The sequence below is a fragment of the Ursus maritimus genome, unplaced genomic scaffold, assembly GCF_017311325.1.
Source record: "Ursus maritimus isolate PB19 unplaced genomic scaffold, ASM1731132v1 scaffold_8, whole genome shotgun sequence".
NCBI lineage: Eukaryota > Metazoa > Chordata > Mammalia > Carnivora > Ursidae > Ursus > Ursus maritimus.
This window is the reverse complement of record NW_024426996.1, coordinates 19,985,462-20,007,886: the sequence shown is the minus strand read 5'-3', so window position 1 is coordinate 20,007,886 and position 22,425 is coordinate 19,985,462. Positions and strand designations below refer to the sequence as shown.

Genomic DNA, 22,425 nt, shown 5'->3' with positions numbered 1-22,425 from the left:
GGAAGGAAGGAAGGAAGGAAGGAAGGAAGGAAGGAAGGAAGGAAGGAAAGAAGAAAGGAAGGAAGGAAAGGAGGGAAACATTCTAGAGACCATGCAACCAAAACAGTATAATGGTTTCCTAAAACATAATGTAAACATAAAAAATGTCAGGACTCTTCGATTGTCCTAAGAATGTACAGAATGGTAACTCTACTAACATACTGGAATGGGTTTTTTTTTTCTGTGTAATTCTATAATCTCTGAAAAAATACAGGTTATAGTTATGTATGTATGTGGGATGGGAAGTTTATATTGGAATTAACTATATCAAATAAAGAATACCTGGTTGATGATGTGAAGTGGACAGAAACTCAGATATTCTTAATAATCTTTGTGAAACATGGAAAATGGGAGGTGGGAAATAAAAAGGAGGAAAGGCAAAGATGACCCAGATTGTCTAAAGGAAAAAAGGTGATATGCTGATAACTATAATAGACTTCACACCAATCCCCAGTCTAAAAAATAATAAATATTGTAAGTTTCACTACGCAAGAAACAGAAACAAAAGAGCAAATCATGCCAAGCTTACCTAATTTCCATGATTAAATAATTCTGCACCATTGGTTTGGTTGGATAAGGAAATATACTATGCATTATACCATAAATTCATCAAATAATTTAACAAAATTCATTAAATATTCTTTTGAATACGTGAGTAAATTGGGGGGTGCCTGGGTGGCTCTGTCGGTTAAGTGTCCCAACTCTTTATTTTGGCTCAGGTCATGATCTCGGGGCTGTGAGATTAAGACCTACATTGGGCTCTGCATTGGGCATGGAGCCTGCTTAAGATTCTCTCCCTCTCCCTCTGCCCCTTTCCTGCGCTAAAAAAAAATTACTAAAAAAAAAAAAAGATGGTAAACTGAGATTGTACTACTGGGTGGGTTCCTAGCTTTACCATATTAATGTCAATTAACTGGATTATCAGCCTGTAGGGAAAGCTTTCATGGAGTGCCACACTGAGGCTTTAACTACGGTTTGAAATAAGTAACAAAAACTTGGAGGTGACGAAATGTTGGAAGCAGTAAAGCTGTACGAGAGTAAGTCTTATGAAAAAAGACAAACTCATACTGTGTCAGATACACATACAATTGATATATATTTGATGGAGCATACATAGGTATATGGTGGGAAAACTGCACACTTAGTTAATCACACACAGTAAGATCTATCTTTTATATACACCTCTGAAATACAAAATCTTTGAAAGCTCTTACGTTTTGTGCTCAGTTTGTCACCAAAATTTATTTGGAAGCAAAACCTGACTTGAACTTGAGACTATTAATAGTCTGTGTCTACTTGCAGTAACCAATATTTCTGTAGCAAAAATGTCTAAATAATGTAATCAGAAGGTGCTGCTTTACATAAATATATAATACGTGGGCAATATCAGATTCCTAAAAATTCTGAATTTTGAAACAATTTGCCCTTAAGAGTTAGAATAAAAGTCTTTGGGGCTATAATAGACAAAAGTGTGGCCAAATGACTACAACAAAGGAAATCATGGTCAAAATAATGAAAAGATTACTCTTAAATCATGGAAAAACAAATAATGATTTGTCCTGGTAGGACACGTACAATATTCTAACACTAAAAGTTTTTCTTTTTTCTTTTTTTTTTAAGTAGGCTTTAGCATGGAGCCCAATACATGGTTTGAAACTCACAACCCTGAGATCAAGAGTCGGAGGCTTAATAGACTGAGCCATCCAGGCACCCCTCTAGCACTATAATTTTTTAAAAATATTAACCGGGCGTTATACACAAACAATAAATCAGGGAACACTACATCAAAAACTAATGATGTACTGTATGGTGACTAACATAACATAATAAAAAAAATAAAATGAATAAAATAAAATGCCAGTAGATAATAAAAATACTATATCTAGTATCTAGTAAAGTGCTTGGTACTTGTTAAGCACTAAATAAATATTTGTTGAATGAATGAATGAGTGTAATGCATTATTTAAAAAACAAATATATCTATTTCTCCAATCTTAAAGATTCCTTCTTTCCTATTACCAACCTATCATTCTGGTTTCAATCCCTAACCCCCAGATTATCTGGCAATCCACAAATCATTGTATTCTTGGCTGCCTCAGAGACATTGCTCTTGATGCTTCATCCACAGAAAAGCTCATTTCACCTAATTCCACCTGTTGAAATCTTATTCATATTTAAAGATAGAAGGCCTATATTTTTGAAGAAGCATTTCCAAGTTCCTCCAGAGAGACTTAATCTCTCTTCTGTGCACTCAAGAGTACTCAATACCTACTTATACTATGGCTCAGATCACCTTCTGGAATAAATATGACTTTCCTATATGTCTTGTTTCCCAGACAAGTTTTAGGTTTCTTAAGAGCAAAGGCTATAGTTTGTACCCACCCCTCAGTATTACCTGATGTCATTAATTGTGCACATTTATAATCCAAAAATTATTGAATTAAATTGGAATTAGTAGGAACGAGGACTAAATTTTAATCATGAGACTTAAAAGAATATATCCTGTATTGGCAAGAGTGCTAGAGCCATTGTCTGCCCTTGCCAGCTAATGTATCTTCAGTGCTGGCACAATACTCAACACTTTAAAAGATAAAAATTATTGAGCAAATGAACTAATGTCGAATCCGGAGGAGAGAAAACTAAGATGATGCACGAAAACAATTTTAAAACAGATAAAGTGAAAGCCTAGCATATTGAAAAGTGAAGAGAGTTGCCATGTGTTATTCCAGAAGCAGAACTCCGGATCATGCATGAATTTAAACAGAAGAACAAATTCCAGTAAACGTAAGACCCTTCTATTAACCATAGTGTTCTGGTAATGAAAGAGTCTCCTTCATACACCACCTGGTTATCTCTACCCATCGTCCAAGCAAAGGGTAAATGATCTTTTGAGAATTCTCAAACTGGATTTCCTAAATGGCTGAACTCAGATGTTTTTAAAATGAACCTCATTTCATAGAAGTAAAATTTGAAGATTTGGATGTTTTTGTATGTAAAGCACCAAACTAAAATATAGAACACTGAACGTAACTTAGTTTGGCACTATAAAATAAATACTAATTTCATGGACCACTTCATCCTTAACAAAATAGCCTATCAAATCTGAATGAACCTAAAGTCCTCTGAAGTTGAAGTGAATAAAGTTCCCTCACTTCAGGTTTGGTGGTCAGGACGAGGATCATGTTGACACACGATGAAATGATCCTGTTATTATTACTAAGGGTGTCGTGTCTGAACCAAACCTGTCCATTGTGACGTATGAAAATGTTTGCAACAGTTTTTCTTACATCAACACTATAGAAAATAGTGCTAACATATTAAAGAAATCATAACACTAGAGGAATTCTAGCCACATTTCCATAAACAAAAAACATCAAATACGTTTCCTCAGTAGGGAAAATGTATACACGTGTGTGTGTGTGTGTGTGTGTATTTTTTTAATGTGAGTGTGTGTGTATCTCACCATTGCAGATTTCTATAATGCTTTATAGTCACCCCTCATCCACAGGCAATACGTTCCAAGACCCCCAGTGGATGCGTGAAACCATAGATAGTACTGAATCCTAAATACACTGTGTTTTTCCCTATACTTACATACCTATGTTTAATTTATAAATTAAGTGCAGTGAGAGTAGCAAAAATGTCTAGTAATAAAATAGAAAATTTAAAGTGATATACTGTAGTAAGTTATGTAAACGTGATCTCACTCTCAAACTATCTTATTGTCCTGTATCTACCCTTTTTCTTGTGATGATGTGAGAGGACAAAATGTCTGTGTGATGAGAGGAAGTGAGATGAATGACGTAGGCATCGTGACGTAGCATTAGGCTACTACTGACCTTCCACCCACGTGTCAGAGGAGGATTATCTGCCATGGTTGACTCTGGGTAACTGAAACTGTGGCTGAGGGAGGACTACCAAAAGACACTTTGATATATTTAAGAAATGTTTACATCAACCACTGAAGGCACAGAAATATATATTTATACCTGAAGAAACAGAGGCTCTGCACATTCCTTGGACCTCACTGCTAGGAAACGGTAGAGAAAGACTCCGACTACTAATCCGCAGTCTGTCCTCCCCACTTGGTAAAAACTCAGAACGTGTGTCGTCCAAATCCAAGGCTGAAGCAATGAGTGTGCATGTTCAGTATGCGTACAACAGACCGTCATTTGTACGGATCCCTTGAGAAGGGACTCGTGTTAAACCATGGCCTGAAGAGGAACTCTAACAATAGGTGACAATTTATCAAGTGCCCCATGTAACAGGAACTTGCACAAGACAATAATTCCTTCCTTCCCCAGCTGTAAGGAGGGCTTTAAATTCTCTTTGATTATTATCTCACTACGTTCATCATACTGATCCAAGCACTCAGCTCTTTCCCTGCCCGTCCCCACATACACACCTCATCTCCTTCCTGAGGCCGCATCAAGGAAACACGGTCGTACTGCCGCCGCAACAGAGCCCAGAGTGCATCAAGACGACCCTACGGGGAAACACGATTTGTAAATTCCTAGGGCGTGTATTCGACTTCTATGCACTAAATAAATAAAGAGTTAAAATGCTAAGGTCTTATTCTCTCCTCTCATTTCTTTCCTAAAATAAACAAATAAATAAATAACAAAAACAAAGGTTCTTGCCGCTGGGAAATAGTTGTTAGAATGGCTAAGGAATGATGCTTCTTGATGCACCTTGGTCCTCCTGCAGACAGCTGGGAGCTACAGGGAGCTAAAGAAGTCATAGCTTCTCCAGTTTCTCAGTTAAGTCGCCGAAAATGTCAACAATTACCTTAATTGGTGTGTACCACTTTGTCTGAGGAGGCTGGTATGTGGGCTTGGGCCGAGGTGGTCTGGGCCTGACGGGTTCCTCCACTTCTTCAGGAATCTTCACCACAGCATTTTTGGCTTTCTCTAGCCTCGCACCTTCCTCAGTAGATCCTTTATCACCCCAACGAACCTTTAAAACAAAGGGAAAACCCTTGGACCAGACATCAGTGTCCTAGAAGAACAAGCTCTTACCTAGCAGGTGGTCCTTTGGTTCACCATCTTGGAGTAAAGAGAGGCGTAGTATACTAACTCTAAATCCACCTATTCTGAGATTTAATTAGGTATGTTCCCCTTCCAGCTAAATACATACCCATATGTACCGATGGCCTTGGGGGGAATAGATGATGATGGGGACAATTACTATGTGCCAACTGAATTTAATCCATACCAAAAAAATGCAATGAGATAGATACTATAAATACTTTAGTTTTTTCCTTCCAGATGAGGAAACTGATGCACAGAAAGGTTATGTGATGTGCCCAAAGCCACACATCTAGCAAGTGACAGGGCAGGGATTGGAACCTGAAATAAGTTAGTAAGTTTCAAATAGGTTTGAATTTTACAAATGTATTTTTACATGTATTTTACAAATGTATTTTACACAAAGGAGTAAATCATTCCTTCCAAACTTTTCATCAAGTTTGCCTAAGTCAAACAGTATGATTTAAACATTTAGCCTTTGGAAGTAAAATAAGTATGTATGATTTTTCTTTACTAATTCGACTCTGTAAAGTAGCTTTCAGTCTTTACTTCCGATGCTCATCTATGTTTATTCAACGTATCACTTTTTCACTGAGGAAGGCAAATCTGAAAAGGCTCTGCTTTGAAAAGAAAAATTCAGGGACACCAGAGAATTCCACAAATTTTAGGGTATTTCCTCCTCTGAAAACTCTGGACATTGAAAAACTATAGGTCAAATTATTTTCTTTATTCTTCAATGAACAGGAATTAAGAGCTGAAGCTGAGCTAAGCTTTATCTCCTCATGGGTATGGGAGTAGGATGTGACCCCTGGAGAAAGACTTTGTCCAGCCAGAAGCATGAAAAAGTCCTACAAAAGCCAAGGACATTAACAAAGACGACAAAGATAAGTGAAGCTCTGCAAAGAAATACGAAGGCCTGTCCAGGACACACTGACTCACCAGAATTAAGTGATTTCCACAAAGGAAAAAAAAATTCAATACTTTGTAAAAAGGATTTTAATGACCTGAGTTAGTGGGTAGGGATAAAGATGATGACTGTTCACAGAAAGAACTACTCACAGCTTTTTGATAAGGCTGACTTAGATGTTTTTACCTTTTTTACTACAATTTTAGAATAGGCTTTCAACCTCAAGTGGACCCTGTTGAGTCATTAAAATGTATCTGTATCTTTCAGTGTGATCAGTGGTACTAGAATGTTCTTTATGAGGTGGTTAAAATTGTTTTAAACACCATTAAACCTTTAGAGCTAGCTAGTTGGCTTTCTTTACAGAGAAATGACCTTCTCTTTCAAATCACAGTGTCTTCATCTAGATAAACTAAAACTTATGAAATCTTTAGATATAGCTAAACTGAGCTAAAAAACTCTAAAACCAGGATATATATCCTGGCAGTTGTGAAGTCTCACTTTTAAGGGAAAAAACAAAAAACAAAAAAAGATCCACAGCTAAGTAAACAAATAAATGTCATAACTCAGAAAAGTAATTCAGAATAAAAATGTAAGTAGATAAATGTTACATCTATTCAAAAATCATGGATTTAATATATACAGCTCCCCAGCCTAGCCTTCACAGTTGATATCGTAGAGGTAAGGGTAATCATATTCTTCCTCCAAGGATCACTGGCACCATTCTCAGATAAAGAACACGAAGGTGGTTGACCTGGAGTTCTTTTTTTTTTTTTTTTTAAGATTTTTATTTATTTATCAGAGAGAGAAAGAGAGCACAAGCAGGGGGAGGGGCAGAGGGAGATGCAGACTCCTCGCTGAGTGGGGAGCCCGACACAGGGCTGGATCCCAGGACTCTTGAGATCATGACCTGAGCTGAAGTCAAGACCCTTAACCGACTGAGCCACCCAGGGACCCCTGATTTGGAGTTCTGGCTCAGTGTATTTCTAGAGACTCACCTCTTAAAGGCCTATACTCTGAAACAGAGTTGCTGAGGTCTAAAGAAAATTCATTAATTAAATCCTGAGTGTTAGTTCATGAAGTAGCTATTCCACCATCATTATCACCATCATCACAAACAACGCGGCAAATAATTCTCACTCGATCCCACAGTCTAAACTCAGGAAATACTTTATAGATTTTTCCTAAAGCTCTCAGAAGCAATTATAGGCATACCTCAGAGATACTGCGGGTTCGGTTCCAGACCACGACAATAAAGCAAACAGCATAATAAATGAGGCAAATGAATGTTTTGGTTTCCCAGGGCATATAAATGTTATGTTTACACTGTACTGCAGTCTATTAAGTGTGCAATAGCGTTAGGTCTAAAAAAACAATGTACATACCTTAATTAAAAAATACTTTATTGCTATAAATTTCTAAGCGTCATCTGAGCTTTTAGCAAGTAGTAATCACTGATCACAGACCATCATAACAAATACAACAACAGTGAAAAAGTTTGAAATATTGCAATTACCAAGATGTGACTCAAAGACAGGAAGTGAGCAAATGCTGTTGGAAAAATGACGCTGATAGACTTGCTCAATGCAGAGCTGCCGCTAACTTTCAATTTGTAAAAAACACAGTATCTGTGAAGCGCAATATGCAGAGTGCAATAAAACGAAGTGTGCCTGTAAATAGATATACATTTATATGTATACATTTTAATATTTTAGTTTATCCACATTGAGATAGTCAAAAAGGCTTTTAAAAAAAAACAAGAATAAATTGCTAAAGGGAGCTTTAGCAGAATTAATATACCTGGTTTTTTTACTATGAAAAAAAAACAAAGTGCAAGCTTGACAGCTAAATTCTTCCAACTCTACTTGGCTTTCATAATAAACAATAAAATTCCATAATTTCCAGAGTATATTTGGATGACTAGGAGGTTGTATCATAAAGGAGCAATTTCAGAATTGAGAAAAGAAACAAAAACAGTTTCACGCTGAATTGGCAGAAAAACACATTTGAAGGCATTAGATACTGTGGATCAGTTGTGCTAACAGCTGTTATTAACATCAGCTCAGTTCCAGCTTTCTGCAAATTGCCATTACCATAGCGTTTAAATATTTAATTTAAAGGAGGAGTAAGAAAAAAAAACCTAAGTAAAATCCCTATCCTGGCTTAAAATAACATTAGTTACAAAAATTTGTTCTGTAATTCAGATGTGCAAATAATTTCTATAATTCCATTTATTTTTCCCAGGTAAAGGTATTTTTTTTTAAGGGAAATACTTTCGGGTTTAAATAGGCATGGTTTAAAAATAGATTATGTTTTCTAATTTCCCTAAATTTAAATAAGACCAGATTTGAGAGAGCTTAATGATCCTTAATTCTCAATTCAATTTTATTGTGTACTTTTATGTATTGTTTCCCCCTTTGTAATGTTCACATTCATTTTCTCCTTTTTTTCTCATCTCCATTCCATCTCATTGATGGAATACTGCATGCGACGTAGCTAAAATTGTCCAAAGCTAAAATGCACCCCAGTTTATTAAAAGTGGATGAGTCCTTTACATAAATTTTCTTAAACTGAAAAGGACTGGCAATGTAATTTCACATATTAAGAATTAGTATCTCCTGAAACTCAAAATGTGAATTACGAATGTGCATGAGCCCTTGGCTTTCCTTCTTTTTTAAGATTTTATTTATTTATTTGAGAGAGAGAGAGACAGAGGATACAGAGACAGCGAGAAGAGAGCATGAGCTGGGAGGGAAGGTGAAGAAGGCTCCTGCTGAGCAGGGAGCCTGACGTGGGGCTTGATCCCAGGACCCTGTGATCACGACCTGAGCCAAAGGCAGACGTTTAGCCCGCTGAGCCACCCAGGCGCCCCTGAGCCCTTGGCTATCTTGACCATAAACCAATATTATTCCTTTTAATTCAGGACCACTTCAGGAGCTCATGCGTATGCTTTTAGTTTTCTTTAGAAAGATCTTAATCTTCAATACACTGAAATACCGGACTAACAAAAATCTAGCCCGACTCCTAGTGTTTTCAACAAAAACATTATTCACTTAAGGCTCACTTACTAGCATATCCTTCTCTCACTGTCATGTGGTATTTTATACGTGTAGACTTCGAAATGGAATTAAATTTATTATTTTGAATATAGAGTAGTGCATGCTCATTGTCAAAAGAGCTAGGAAAAAACAGGGAAATACATAGCACAAATTGAAAATCACTCCCTCCAGAGAAAGCTACTCACATTTTGTAGTGTATCTTGTCAAACTTTTTTCCCCCTTGCATACAGTTTTTACACACACATTTTGGAATGAGGTGAAATAAACTAAAAATAAGTTGGGATAGACCATATTTAGATATCCATATGTAACTCTTTTATTTACAAGTTGATTTTTCATACACATAAGGTTATCTAATCTACTCTTTCCCCACCCCTCCCAGCCTAGAATGACGGAACGAAGGGAAGCAGAAGGAAAATGACCTTTGCTCTGTGTCACACAACAAGAGTGAGCCTAACCACGTTCTCTTGGACTGTTTGATATTCTCAGGTATCCACATGCAGATGCATGGGCACTATCTTCTCCAAAAGACAAATTTAACAGCTTCTAGCACCTGCCTTTTCCATGGCTTCTGAGCAGTGAGGTACGTGCCTCAGAGGGTATTTCAGCAGTAAAGTGGCATGCTTTTAGGGAAAGTGTGCATTCTTTTAAGATCGAAAGTGGTCAAGAAAGTGAGACTATCAGATGACTTGAATCACCACTTTGGTAATTACAACCACATGAAGTAGGTCTGTGCTCCTTCGGAAGAATACCGAAATTTACTCTGAAAGGGGAAACTCTCCTTGAGAATCTGAATTTTATTGAAATGTAGAAAAAAGAGAAAATCGCCAACAGTTGTAAGGTTGTTAATTAGCTCACTGATTTTTGCCGGCAGTAACAGGACAAAGCCCATATGAGAGGAGAAGATATGTGAAATGACTGCAGAACACATAAAAAGTCCTTCTTATCGAGAAGTCAAGTTAAAGGGTAACTAATAAGGAAGACTTGCCAGGATCTGTGTTTAATGATGAAGTCGGCCCATCAATGAGAAAATTCCTCCAACTTTTCCTTGAGGTGGGATGCTGGCCTGTCTATGCTGTGGTTAAGGGCTCAATGCTGGCGATAACTGCTTATTATTAATTAATCCATCACTTCAAAAACTATTTCTGTGGTGGTCAGAAGACCTCGTTCCACTTTAAAGGTATAATATTAAAGTTCAATTTTAATCCACACTTTGAGCCAGTCTAAAAGTTCAATATATTCTATAAATGATATTTAAAATTAATTATGATTGTTCATAAGTGATACCTAAAAGCTGTAAAAGAAATGCCTTATACGTGCCTCCTCTACATCTGGGATAAGGTCATACCCGTACCACCGAATATTTTAACATTTTTATCCCTAAATAGTACATAACTACTGGATCTTTTCAAAGACAAGCATTGTTGCTACTTCAAGGGGCTGGCTTCTACAAAGTTGATGCTGTCTGCAGTAATTTTTTCCAAAATAGTGAGAAAAACCCTAACTTTGTTTTGCCCTTGAGAGTTCAAACGTCTTATCAATGCAATTCTTTGACTAATGAAGTTTCTTCTTGAACAGTTTTGAAATGGCCAGGATGATTCCATAGGAAAAAAAAAAAAAGTGATCCAAAAAAGACCCAGTGTTAAATAAAACTGGATGGTATTATGAAATTCTGAAAAGCACAGTTTCCATGGCTTAATAGTTCTAGAATTACACATTCCAGATTAGCAGCTTCTATTTTTTTTTTAAAGGTACCAACCTCCATTCTTTTAATTCCTCCAACCCCTCGACCACCGTAATAGGAAGCGTCCACAGTTGGCCATTTCTTGGTAGGCAAAGGTTCTTCTTCTTCCTATGGAGATTCGAGTTTTTAACAATGGGTTTAATTAATTTCCTAAAATACTGTTTAGTCAAAACTAACACACATTTTAACATTTTTCTGACTAATGCCATTGATATGGAAGAAATGGAGTAACAATTATATATGCGGTGTTTGGATGTCCTTATGCTTACACGCATACATTTCAAGTGGAGTTCTGCAGAATATAAGGACTCCCGTCCTTCCAGTTTTCAGAATCTCCTTTATTTCACCAGATCACCAGAAGTTGCTCCTTAACTAGGAGCAGCAGCATTTGTTTTGTTTTGTTTTTCCAATTCTATTTGTTACTTCAAATTTAAAAAGATAGGACATTAAATTTAGGATGGCCTTTCAAAAAGCATATAAAGCATCAACACACGTTAAGTTAAACTGCAAAATTGGTACTAAAAAGATAGGCAGTTAAGAAGTTTTGAAAATGCACTACTTCCATATTTCATGTTGCCAACACAGTTTTGGAGAACAAACAGAGTTAATATAAAAGTAATAATCATTCTGAAGAAAGGATGAACACCTTTAAACTTCCAGCTTGGATCTTCTAACTTTTTATAAATAAAATAAGTAACATCAGGACTATTGATATACTGAGAGAAAAAGTAAAGTAAGTCTCTATGCACTAGTGAGCCTCATGGCCAGTCCATATTTATCAGTTTTTGATGGTCCTATTCCTCTAGCACATGAAAGAAATCATAAGAAGATGAAAAATAACAATTAATTTTCATAAATTCCAAAGTCAATACACAGGTATCACAGTTTTCCAACAACAACGTAATGGATCAAATTTGGGGATAATATCTAAATACAGAAAAAAAATATCCACATCACTCATTAGGCACTTACTTACCTCTTTCGGTGCAGGAGGTGGTGGTGGAGGCGGATCCTTGATAACCTGCCCCAAAAAACAAACAAAACAACAAAAAACAAAAGTAAAAATTTTGGTGCCACAGCGAGGAGATAGCGAAGATGTGCAAAAATAACTTGCCTAGTAACATACTGTGGAAGTGCCAACGATGTCCCCAGTGAGCCCTGTCTCTCAATGGCTATGCCACTCCCTGTGCATATAGGCTCGCCTGTAACTGGCTTTTGACTAACTAGCATGAGCCAGAGGTGGTACCGTGTGACTTCTGCAGCTGGTCAAAAGAAGCTTTTCCATTTCCCTCAACGTCCTTGGGACACTCACCCTGGAGGAAGCCTGCTGTCAGGCCAGAAGTCTACCCTGAGACCATCGGGCCAGGAGGAGGAAGAAATCCAGGATAACCCTACAGAAGGGCTGGCTGATGAGAGGTGCCTGGCCAGCCTCCAGCTACGTCAGCCATCCCAGCTGAAGTGCCAAACACGGCTCTCTCGGACCTGGAGGCCTGTCAAGCTCTCAGATGACTCCAGCCCAGCTGACCCCTGATTGCGATCACATGAGAGAACCCCAGGGCAAGACTCTCCCAGCTGAGCCAGTCTCCACAGAACTGTGAAGACACTAAATTGTTTGAAGACACTAGGTTGTGGAGTGGTCTGTCAGGCAGTGCTAGGTAACAACCACCTAACAATTCACAAAAACTCCTTCATTGATTCATTTTATCTTTATGCCATAGATATATGAGTACCTTCACTTTCCAGGTGAATAACAAGAACAAAAATTGTCAAATACCTTGCACAAGGTTTTACTAAATGGTTCTTCTAACGTCAAAATGCAAACATTTTCCACTAGATTATGGTATGTCCCTTCAAAGAGAGCAGGAATTTACTACCGAAATCTTCCTTCTAAGATTCATTGACTTTTTCATAAACTCACAAGGCACAAGTTAACTTGCTTTGCAAGAGATGATAGGGAAATTAACTTATTCTCTTTCCCCACCCGTTAATCCAGAAGCAAATCAACATTTTATTTTTTTATTTTTATTTTTTTAAATGTACTCTTTTTTTTTAAGATTTTATTTATTTATTAGACAGAGAGAGAGGCAGCGAGAGAGAGAACACAAGCAGGGGGAGTGGGAGAGGGAGAAGCAGACTCCCTGCTCAGCAGGGAGCCCAATGCGGGGCTCGATCCCTGAACGCTGGGATCATGACCTGAGCCGAAGGCAGACGCTTAAGGACTGAACCACTCACGTGCCACAAATCAACATTTTAACCAAGAAGTCTTTTCTATGAATCATGACTCAATATATTCTTTCATGAAATTGTATATGGCTGATTCTTTATGGGGAGAGGAATGAAGACTGAGATCGAATCTAAATGACCTCTACCAGGCCTGGGGTACCCTAACCTTTCACACCATCATGATATAAAATTATTAATCAGGGGCACCTGGGTGGCTCAGTCGGTTAAATATCCGACTTGATTTCGGCTCAGGTCATGACCTTAGGGTTATGAGCCTTGAGCTCTGCACCAGGCATGGAGCCTGCTTAAAATTCTCTCACCCTCTTCTCCCTCTGCACTTCCCTCAACTAAAAAAGAAGGTAAAAGAAAATTAATGACCAAGAACCAATGGCTTCTGATAATTCAAGTACACATCTGCATCTCAAGACTAAGAAGAAAAATTGTTGGAAAATATGAACTGCTTCACTTTAATGTCAAATGTTTGAATTTTGTTTTAAAATTTTCAGAAGTTTAAAACAGTAATAATTTTGAAAATGAGTATCATCAAAGAATTATTACTAGTTAAGTATATTACTAGAATCATGGATAAGTTTTTACATTGTTATTTCTTATTTTTTTAACATAGTATGTATGTATATATTTATTTATTTATTTTATTAAATGTAAATTCAAGTTAGTTAAGATATAGTGTACTACTGGTTTCAGGAGTAGGCTTTAGTGATTCATTACTTCATATAACACCCAGTGCTCACCCCAACAAGTGCCCTCCTTAATGCCCATCACCTATTTAGCCCATCCCCCCACCTACCACCCCTTCAGCAACCCTCAGTTTATTCTCTATATTTAGGAGTCTCTTATGGTTTGCCTCCCTCTCTGTTTGTATCTTAATTTTCCTGCCCTTCCTCTATGTTCATCTGTTTCTTAAATTCCACATATAAGTGAAATCATATGATATTTGCATCTTTCTTTGATTGAATTATTTCCCTTAGCATAATACACTCTAGTTCCAACCACACTGCATTCCCACCAACAGTGCAAAAGGGTTCCCCTTTCTCCACATCCTCACCAACATCTGTTGTTTCTAGTGTTAATTTTAGCCATTTCGACAGGTGTAAGGTGGTATCTCCTTGTGGTTTTGATTTGCATTTCCCTGATGATGAGTGATGTTAAACATCTTTTTATGTGTCTGTTAGCCATCTGGATGTCTTCTTTGGAAAAGTATCTATTAATATGTTCTGCCCATTTCTTAACTGGATTATTTGGTATTTTGGGTGCTGAGTTTGATAAGTTCTTAATAGGTTTTGGATACCAGCCCTTTATCCGATATGTCATTTGCAAATATCTTCTCCCATTCTGTAGGTTCACTTTTAGTTTTGCTGATTGTTACCTTTGCTGTGCAGAAGCTTTTTATCTTGATGAAATCCCATTACTTCATTTTTGCTTTTGTTTCCCTTGCCTTTGGAGACGTGTCTAGTAAGAAATTGCTCCAACTGAGGTCAAAGAGGTTGCTGCCTGTTTTCTCCTTTAGGATTTTGATCATTTCCTGTCTCACATTTAGGTCTTTCATCCATTTTGAATTTATTTTTGTGTATGATGTTAGACAATGAGCCACTTTCATTCTTCTGCATGTTGCTGTCCAGTTTTCCCAACACCACTTGTTGAAGAGACTGTGTTTTGTCCATTGGATATTCTTTCCTGTTTTGTTGAAGATTAGTTGGCCATACAATTGTGGGTCCATTTCTGGGTTCTTTATTCTGTTCTGTTGATCTACGTGTCTGTTTTTGTGCCATATTGTCTTGATTATTACAGCTTAAAGTCAGGAATTGTAATGCCTCCGCTTTGCTTTTCTTTTTCAAAATTACTTTGGCTATTCAGAGTTTTTCTGGTTCCATACAAATTTTAGAATTATTTGTTCTAGCTCTGTGAAAAAAGCTGGTGTTATTTTTATAGGGATTGCTCTGAATACGTAGATTGCTCTGGGTAGAATAGACATTTTAACAATATTTGTTCTTCCCATCTAAAAGCATGGAATGTTTTTCCATTTCTTTGTGTCTTCTTCAATTTCTTTCATTAAGTGTTCTATAGTTTTCAGCATACAGATCTTTTACCACTTTGGTTAGGTTTATTTCTAGGTATCTTATGATTTTTGGTGCAGTTGCAAAGGTGATCAATACCTTGATTTCTCTGTCTGCTGCTTCATTATTGGTGTATAGAAATGCAACAGATTTCTGTACATTGACTTTATATCCTGTAACTTTGTTGAAATGTATCACGTCTAGTAATTCTTTGATGGAACCTTTCAGGTTTTCTACATAGAGTACCATGTCATCTGCAAATAGTGAAAGTTTGACTTCTTCCTTGCCAATCTGGACACATTTTATTTCTTTTTATTGTATAGTTGCTGAGGCTAGGACTTCCAGTATTATGTTGAACAACAGTGGTGAGAGAAGACCTCCATGTCACACTCTTGACCTTTCCAGTTTTTCCCCATTGAGGATGATATTAGCTATGGGTCTTTTGTATATGGCCTTTAAGATGTTGAGGTATATTCCTTCAATCCCTACTTTCTTGAGGGTTTTTATCAAGAAAGGATGCTGTATTTTGTCAAATGTTTTTTCTGCATCTATTGAGAGGATCATATGGTTTTTATCCTCTCTTTCACTGATGTGGTTTATCACATTGATTGATTTGTGGATGTTGAACCACCCCTGCAGCCGACAAATAATCCCACTTGATTATGGTGAATAATCCTTTTAATATACTGTTGGATTCGATTAGCTGGTATCTTGAGAACTTTTGCATCCATGTTCATCAGGATATTGGTCTGTAATTCTTTTTGACGGGGTCTTTGTCTGGTTCTGGAATCAAGGTAATGCAGGCCTCATAGAATGAGTTTGGAAGTTTTCCTTCCATTTCTATTTTTTGGAACAGCTTCAGAAGAAAAGTTATTAATTCTTCTTTAAATGTTTGGTAGAATTCCCCTGGGAAGTCCTCTGGCCCTGGGCTGTTGTTTGTCGGGAGACTTTTGATTACTGCTTCAATTTCTTTGCTGGTTATGGGTCTGTTCAAATTTTCTGTTTCTTCCTGTTTCAGGTTTGGCAGTTTATATGTTTCTAGTAATTTATCCATTTTTTCCAGATTGCCCAATTTGTTGGCATATGATTGCTCATAATATTCTCTTAAAATTGTTTGTATTTCTGTGCTGTTGGTTGTGATCTCTCCTCTTTCATTCATGATTTTATTTCTTTGGGTCCTTTCTCTTCTTTTTGATAAGTCTGGCTAGGGGTTTATCAATTTCGTCAATTCTTTCAAAGAACCAGCTCCTAGTTTCATTGATCTGTTCTACTGTTTGTTTTTTTTTATTTCTACATCATTTATTTCTGCTCCAATCTTAATTCTTTCCCTTCTGCTGGTATTAGGCTTTATTTGCTGTTCTTTTTCCAGCTCCTTTGGGTATAAGGTTGGATTGTGCATTTAAGACGTTTCTTTTTCTCCTTGAAGGAGGCCTGTATTGCTATATACTTTTCTCTCATGACCATCTTTGCTACATCCCAAGGGTTTTAGACTGTGTGTTTTCACTTTCATTTGCTTCCATGTATTTTTTTATTTCTTCTTTAATTTCCTGGTTGACCCATCCATTCTTTGGTAGGATGTTCTTTAACCTCCATGTATTTTTTTCTTGTGGTTGACTTCAAGTTTCATAGCATTGTTGTCTGAAAATATGCATGCTATGATCTCAATTTTCTGTACTGGTTGAGATCTGATTTGTGACCCAGTATGTGATCTAGTCTGGAGAATATTCCATGTGCACTTGGAAAGAATGTATATTCTGCTGCTTTAGAATATGTCTGTTATGCCCATCTGGTCCACCATGTCATTCAAGCCTTTGTTTCCTTGTAGATCTTCTGCTTAGATGATCGGTCCCTTCCTGTAAGTGGGGTGTTAAAGTCCCCTACTATTATTGTATTATTATCAACAAGTTTCTTTGAGTTTGTTATTAATTTATTTATACATCTGGCTGGTCCCAAGTTGGGGGCATAAATATCTACAATTGTTAGATCTTCTTGTTGGATAGACACCTTTATTATAATAGAGTGCCCTTCTTCATCTCTTATTACAGTCTTTGGTTTAAAATCTAGTTCGTCTGATACAAGTATGGCTATTCCAGCTTTCTTCTGGTGTCCATTAGCAGCCAGAAGGTTCTCCACCCAATCGCATTCAATCTGGAGGTGTCTTTGTGTCTAACATGAGTCTCTTGTCAGCAGCTTATCGATGGGTCTTTTTTTAATCCATTCTGATACCCTGTGTCTTTTCATTGGATGATTGAGTCCATTTACATCAGAGTCATTATTAGTAGGTATGAATTTAGTCCATTGTATTCCCTGTAATGTCACCGTTCTGTAGATTTATCTCTGTTCCTTTCTAGTCTTTGCTGCTTTTGGTCTCTCCTTCCCACTGAAAGGATCCCTTTTAATATTTCTTGCAATGGATATTGCTTTTTAAAGACTGCTTATCTTTTAAAGATATATACTGAAAAATTGTCAGATTAAATGACATGATTCTGATATTTCACCAAAATAATTTGGCGCGGGGGGGGGGGTAAGTGGAGGGGATTATAGATGAAATAAGATCAGCCATAAACTGAGAATCACTGAAGCTAACTGAAAGAGACAGACGGGAATCATTATTTTAGACTTTTCCTTTGTACATGTTTGAATTTTCCATAGTGAAAGGTTTTTAAAATGTAATGTTACTGATAATGTTTAGAGAACTCTTAATTTTCTTCATGTATAATATCTTCATTGTTCAAATTTTAGTTTGGACCTAAATCTCAGATAGATCCAATCTGTATTTTCTACATTGTTAACAATGGAATACAGCCATTAAAACTCTACTTAAATCAAATTTTGATCTAAATTAAGTAAATTAAGGGACACAACCACCACCACAACAAAGAGCTAAGGCTGAATCTTCAGAAACTGAACCAGAGCCAAGGCTCATCTTTGTGCTATTATTACTATTAACAGTAATCACCCTTTATTGGTGCTGCTATATGTCACACACTCTATATTTCTCTTATTCTCCTAATAGCCCTGTGAAGTTACTATACTTATTCCCATTTTAAATATAAGGAAAGGGAGACTCTAATTTCAATAACTTGCCCAAGGGTACATAAAGAGAAAACAGAATTAGAACTCAAATCCAGGACCCAGATCCATCTATCTCCAAACTCTAAGTTCGACTTCTTCTGTCAAATGACATCCTTTTAAAATAAGGTTCAGACTGCAAAGGGAAAGGGTGTAAAAGAAAAGGCCGAAGATGTGTTGAGTAGTTGTTAATTGCTAGAATGCATGAATGGATGGATAGATAGATGCATGGGTGGATGGATGAATAAGTAGTAGGTAGGTAGAGATATAGGTAGGTAGGTAGGAAGATAGACAGAGTTTAATTTAAACCTTATAGTAACTATGAAAGATAGAGGTTATCATTCCCACTTTATAGAGACATAACTTGTTAATTAATATGCCCAACATCACTGACCTAGAAATGTTGGAACAGGAAATAAAATTATTTTAATGTGATGTTTCAAAATGTTCCCTCTCGCCACTCTACTACAGGGCCTCAGAAGTAACAAAAGAGGGTGAAAATAATCTGAAGCCATTTGGCTCAAAAGTCAAAATGGAAAAAAATCTGTGTCCAACTGATATCCTTACATTTCAGCAAAACTAGTGCAGGAGAAAAGGAAACCTTACTGTCAGTGTAAATACATTAAAAATAACAGTCATGAGAATCCCATTCTTGTACTAAATAGTGCAAGAACACATCCATTTCAGAAAAGGATGTATTCATATGCACCATATTTTATGAGAATTTGCAGATTTTAAAAGGCATAATATTGCCTAGTTGCCAGGATTTTTTCCACTTAGCATCCTTTAGTTCTGTATTGAAGATTCTGGAAAACACTTTCACCATTTTATGAACCATATGTAGAGTTTGATTCTCCTCCAATTTTTTTTTCATTTGTTATTATCATCATCAGGGAGGATTACATCTCATCTACTTAGCTGCTAGAATGAAGATTTCAGTTTGGAGGAGAGCCGATTTCTTTAAAAAAAAAAAGTTAGCTGCTTCAGGCAACAGTCCTTTTGATCTGCTCATTAACACTTTTCAAATGTTCGAGTGATGTGGGCATTCTTTGCGCTAGAAAATGTCAGCACTGGAGCCTGCAGCCAGCTTGATGCAATCATATGTTCCAATATTCAGAAAAGAGTGAAAAGAACTGTCAACAGTGAACTGCCTTGGATTTAAAAAAAAAAAAAAAAAAAGATACTGTACAACGCCCGTAGATCAAGTAGTGTTTCAGGACTGATTCTTGCCAGTGACAAAAACAAATGCCCAATTTATCAGCAATGTCATCTAAGTGACTAAGAGCCCACAAACAATAGAGAAGTCACTCTCAGTGTTTAGAAAAATTTGTCTGAAATAGATGTGGGCCTTCCTTTCCTTCTCTTTTTGATAAGATCAGAGAGCAAGTGTAGTGCCTTTCCTCTGAAGTGCAGAAACACAAAGTTCTATTACACTAGTATTTGGGAAGTTTTTTTCTGAATCTCACAAAGTTAGATGCTTTCATCATCCAGATCAAAATATGGTCTGAGCTACCTCATCCGCCCTCTCCTCTCCTCCTTGACAGCCTCATCAGTGATCAAAGATTCCTGCTTCGAACAAATAAATAACCGGTGGGAGGTCTGGACAATAAATATAATTTAAAATGCCAAATGGGGACTGGGAAGAAGAGTGTGAGAGTGTATTCTGCCAAGAGTTAAGGAAAGGTGCTGCTATCAAAGCAAATAAACTAAGACCAGGAAGAGTTCGAAATCCTGTTTTGCAAATGATATTCTGTTGGAAAACATCACCATGGAAGCAATAAGTACTAACATCACACTCTATTTCAAGGAGGCAACCAAACATAAATCATTTTAATTAATAGTGCAAGAAAGGCATATTAAAATTTAAATTACTTCTGTTTTATTGTGCATTCCAAAAAAAAAAAAATCAGGCTACTCTCAAAGTAACTCAATAAAGGCACCAAGAGCCCAACTCAACAATAAAAAACAAGTGCAATATAGGAGCATTATTACTATTTAGAAAGAACAGCACAGCTGTTGCTGGCTAAGAAAATGATTCCATGGAGCTCCAGTCAGATATATCCTCATCGTGAAAGCTCAACTTACTTATAGGCAAATTGGGCTTTAAAAAGATAACTTTTTAAAATGGTTTTTCAAATTAAGATTTATGAGATCTTTATGTAATGTCTTAAATGCACCAAGGAAAAATGAGCTTGCAATTTTCCCTTGAGGATGGAGAACTTTGGCCAAGGACACTAGAGCAAAGTGAACATTTATCTTTTCTAGCATATTCGGATATTTATCTGCAGCTGTATAACACACTCTAATTGACAACACTGCAGAAAGCCTTTGTTTGCCACCTCATTAGCCTTACATCTGTAATTCTGCAGAGTGTCTGGTTATGCCAAATGATACAACCATAGGACTGTCATTTCTGCCATTCTGATAGTAAAACAAATCTGCCATAAACTCAACATACCTTCTAAGCTAAACAATGATGAAAACATCCATATTTTCTAATATTTCACTCATGATTCCGTACGCGATTAGTTTTTTTAACCTCTCCTGCCCCCATTTTTAATTTAAGGAAAAAGGAAGGATGCAGCTGATGTCTTTGTTAACGAAAAGCAGCTGTAAAGGGTGGATGTGAGGATCCTCAAGGAGCAGGATACAGACCCTTCAACAGATGGTGAGAAATAACTTCACACAAAAATGAGAACTTTCCCCCTTACGGAATAGTTTGCAATACACTCTGTAATTCACTAATAATAGTGCCTAAAAATTTCTGCTTTGCATGAGGGCTCTTTCACTATGATTATTACTCGATAAAGTCTTCCAAGTATCATTGGTTTAGATTTCTTTTGTCATGAAAAGCCCCGGTACACGGAGGACACCATTCTGCAACATTTTAAATGATGTTGTCTCTTTCTTTTGTCCTTGAAAATATGCATTAAAATGAAGTGAAAGATTTAAAATTTTTAAGTACTCAGATTAAAAGCATCCTGTGTGGCCAGATTTTCTACTGCAGGGGTTTTTCCTTAACCTTTTTTTATTCTATGCCCCTCTCTGGCAATCTGGTGAATCTATGGATCCCTTCCCAGAATAATTAGGCTAAATTAAAATACAAAGGATTTTAAGGAATCCAATTATATTGAGATATAATTATCCAATCTGTAAAAAAAAAAAAAAAGCTCACAATATTTGTGATATAGAAATATATTCTACTTTATGAATAATTCATTAAATAATGAGATAACAATAGTAGGTCTGGGAACTACCCTAACTTTTGAAGTTATGATAGTTGAAAAGATATTTTAAAAATATGTGAAGAACTAGACGTGATATCGGGTATCTGTGATTACTATTGGTGACCAAGTTTCCAGAACTGCCAATACTTTGTGGATAGTGACCTACATTTATAAATGAAGAAAATGACAAATTTCAGTTGGAAGTAAAAATAAAGATTTTTTTTTTTCCCACCCAAGTTGACAATCCTCAGGGTAGAAATCCCTGTGTGGTATACGTAGAAGCAACTAGACAAAAGTTTAATTGCTTCAGAATTTTATTACAATTAACAATCCTTACGTACTTGTATCTTAGTTCCTATTGTACAGAATGGCAAAGGCCACACTTCCTATTATAGATACATACATTATAGAGGATACCTTTTAAATAAAATCAGTGAAAGTCACACAAAGAACTAAGATTGTACCATAAATCCTCTCATGCAAAATGCCTCCCCATGGTTGACAGAATTTTGATTAAAACTGGCAACAAGGTACCCTATTTTGAAGTGGTCTTCCAGATAAAAGGTTGCCAAGTGTTTCAATTTTAAGAATTGAAATACTTCAAGGATGATAAGTATTTACTGTGTAAGATGCCTGGTTTACAATGAGGAGTAAAATACACACAGTACTTGATTTCAGGAAATTATTAGACTATAAAGTTAGAGAAATGTTCAACAAATAATCACATAAATAATTGTTTAATCTTAATTTCCTTTAAGTATCACCAAAACAGTACCATTTTCTAACCTGATAGGGTAACTTTTTGAGGATTTTGGTTAAAATTTTAATATAAAATATTCTAGAGGGGGTATTTATGACTTTGATATGTTTCTTGTTCCTGAGACCAAATTGGTACAGTGAAAGAGGTCTACGTCATAGTGTCAGAGGCATAGTTATTTAGTTAAACGTTCAAGTTCTTTGCTTTTCCCTACAGAGTAAAAAGGTCACCTTCTAGCTTTCAAGGGATTTAGTGGCTCAATATCTGAATACAAATGGGATGGTACTGGCCTCTTCTA

General features: G+C 36.5%; 1 protein-coding gene across 1 annotated transcript in view; it reads right to left on the bottom strand.

Annotated features, from left to right (window-relative positions):
* The window catches only part of ANTXR2 (ANTXR cell adhesion molecule 2), a 144,096-nt gene that overhangs the window by 51,187 nt on the left and 70,484 nt on the right, over window positions 1-22,425 (bottom strand). Inside the window, exons 13-16 of the mRNA XM_008693271.2 lie at window positions 11,750-11,794; window positions 10,789-10,881; window positions 4,828-4,995; window positions 4,445-4,525 (exon numbers count right to left, since the gene is read on the bottom strand). Coding sequence (XP_008691493.2) covers window positions 4,445-4,525; window positions 4,828-4,995; window positions 10,789-10,881; window positions 11,750-11,794 — 387 coding nt within the window. The remainder of the gene's footprint in view (window positions 1-4,444; window positions 4,526-4,827; window positions 4,996-10,788; window positions 10,882-11,749; window positions 11,795-22,425) is intronic.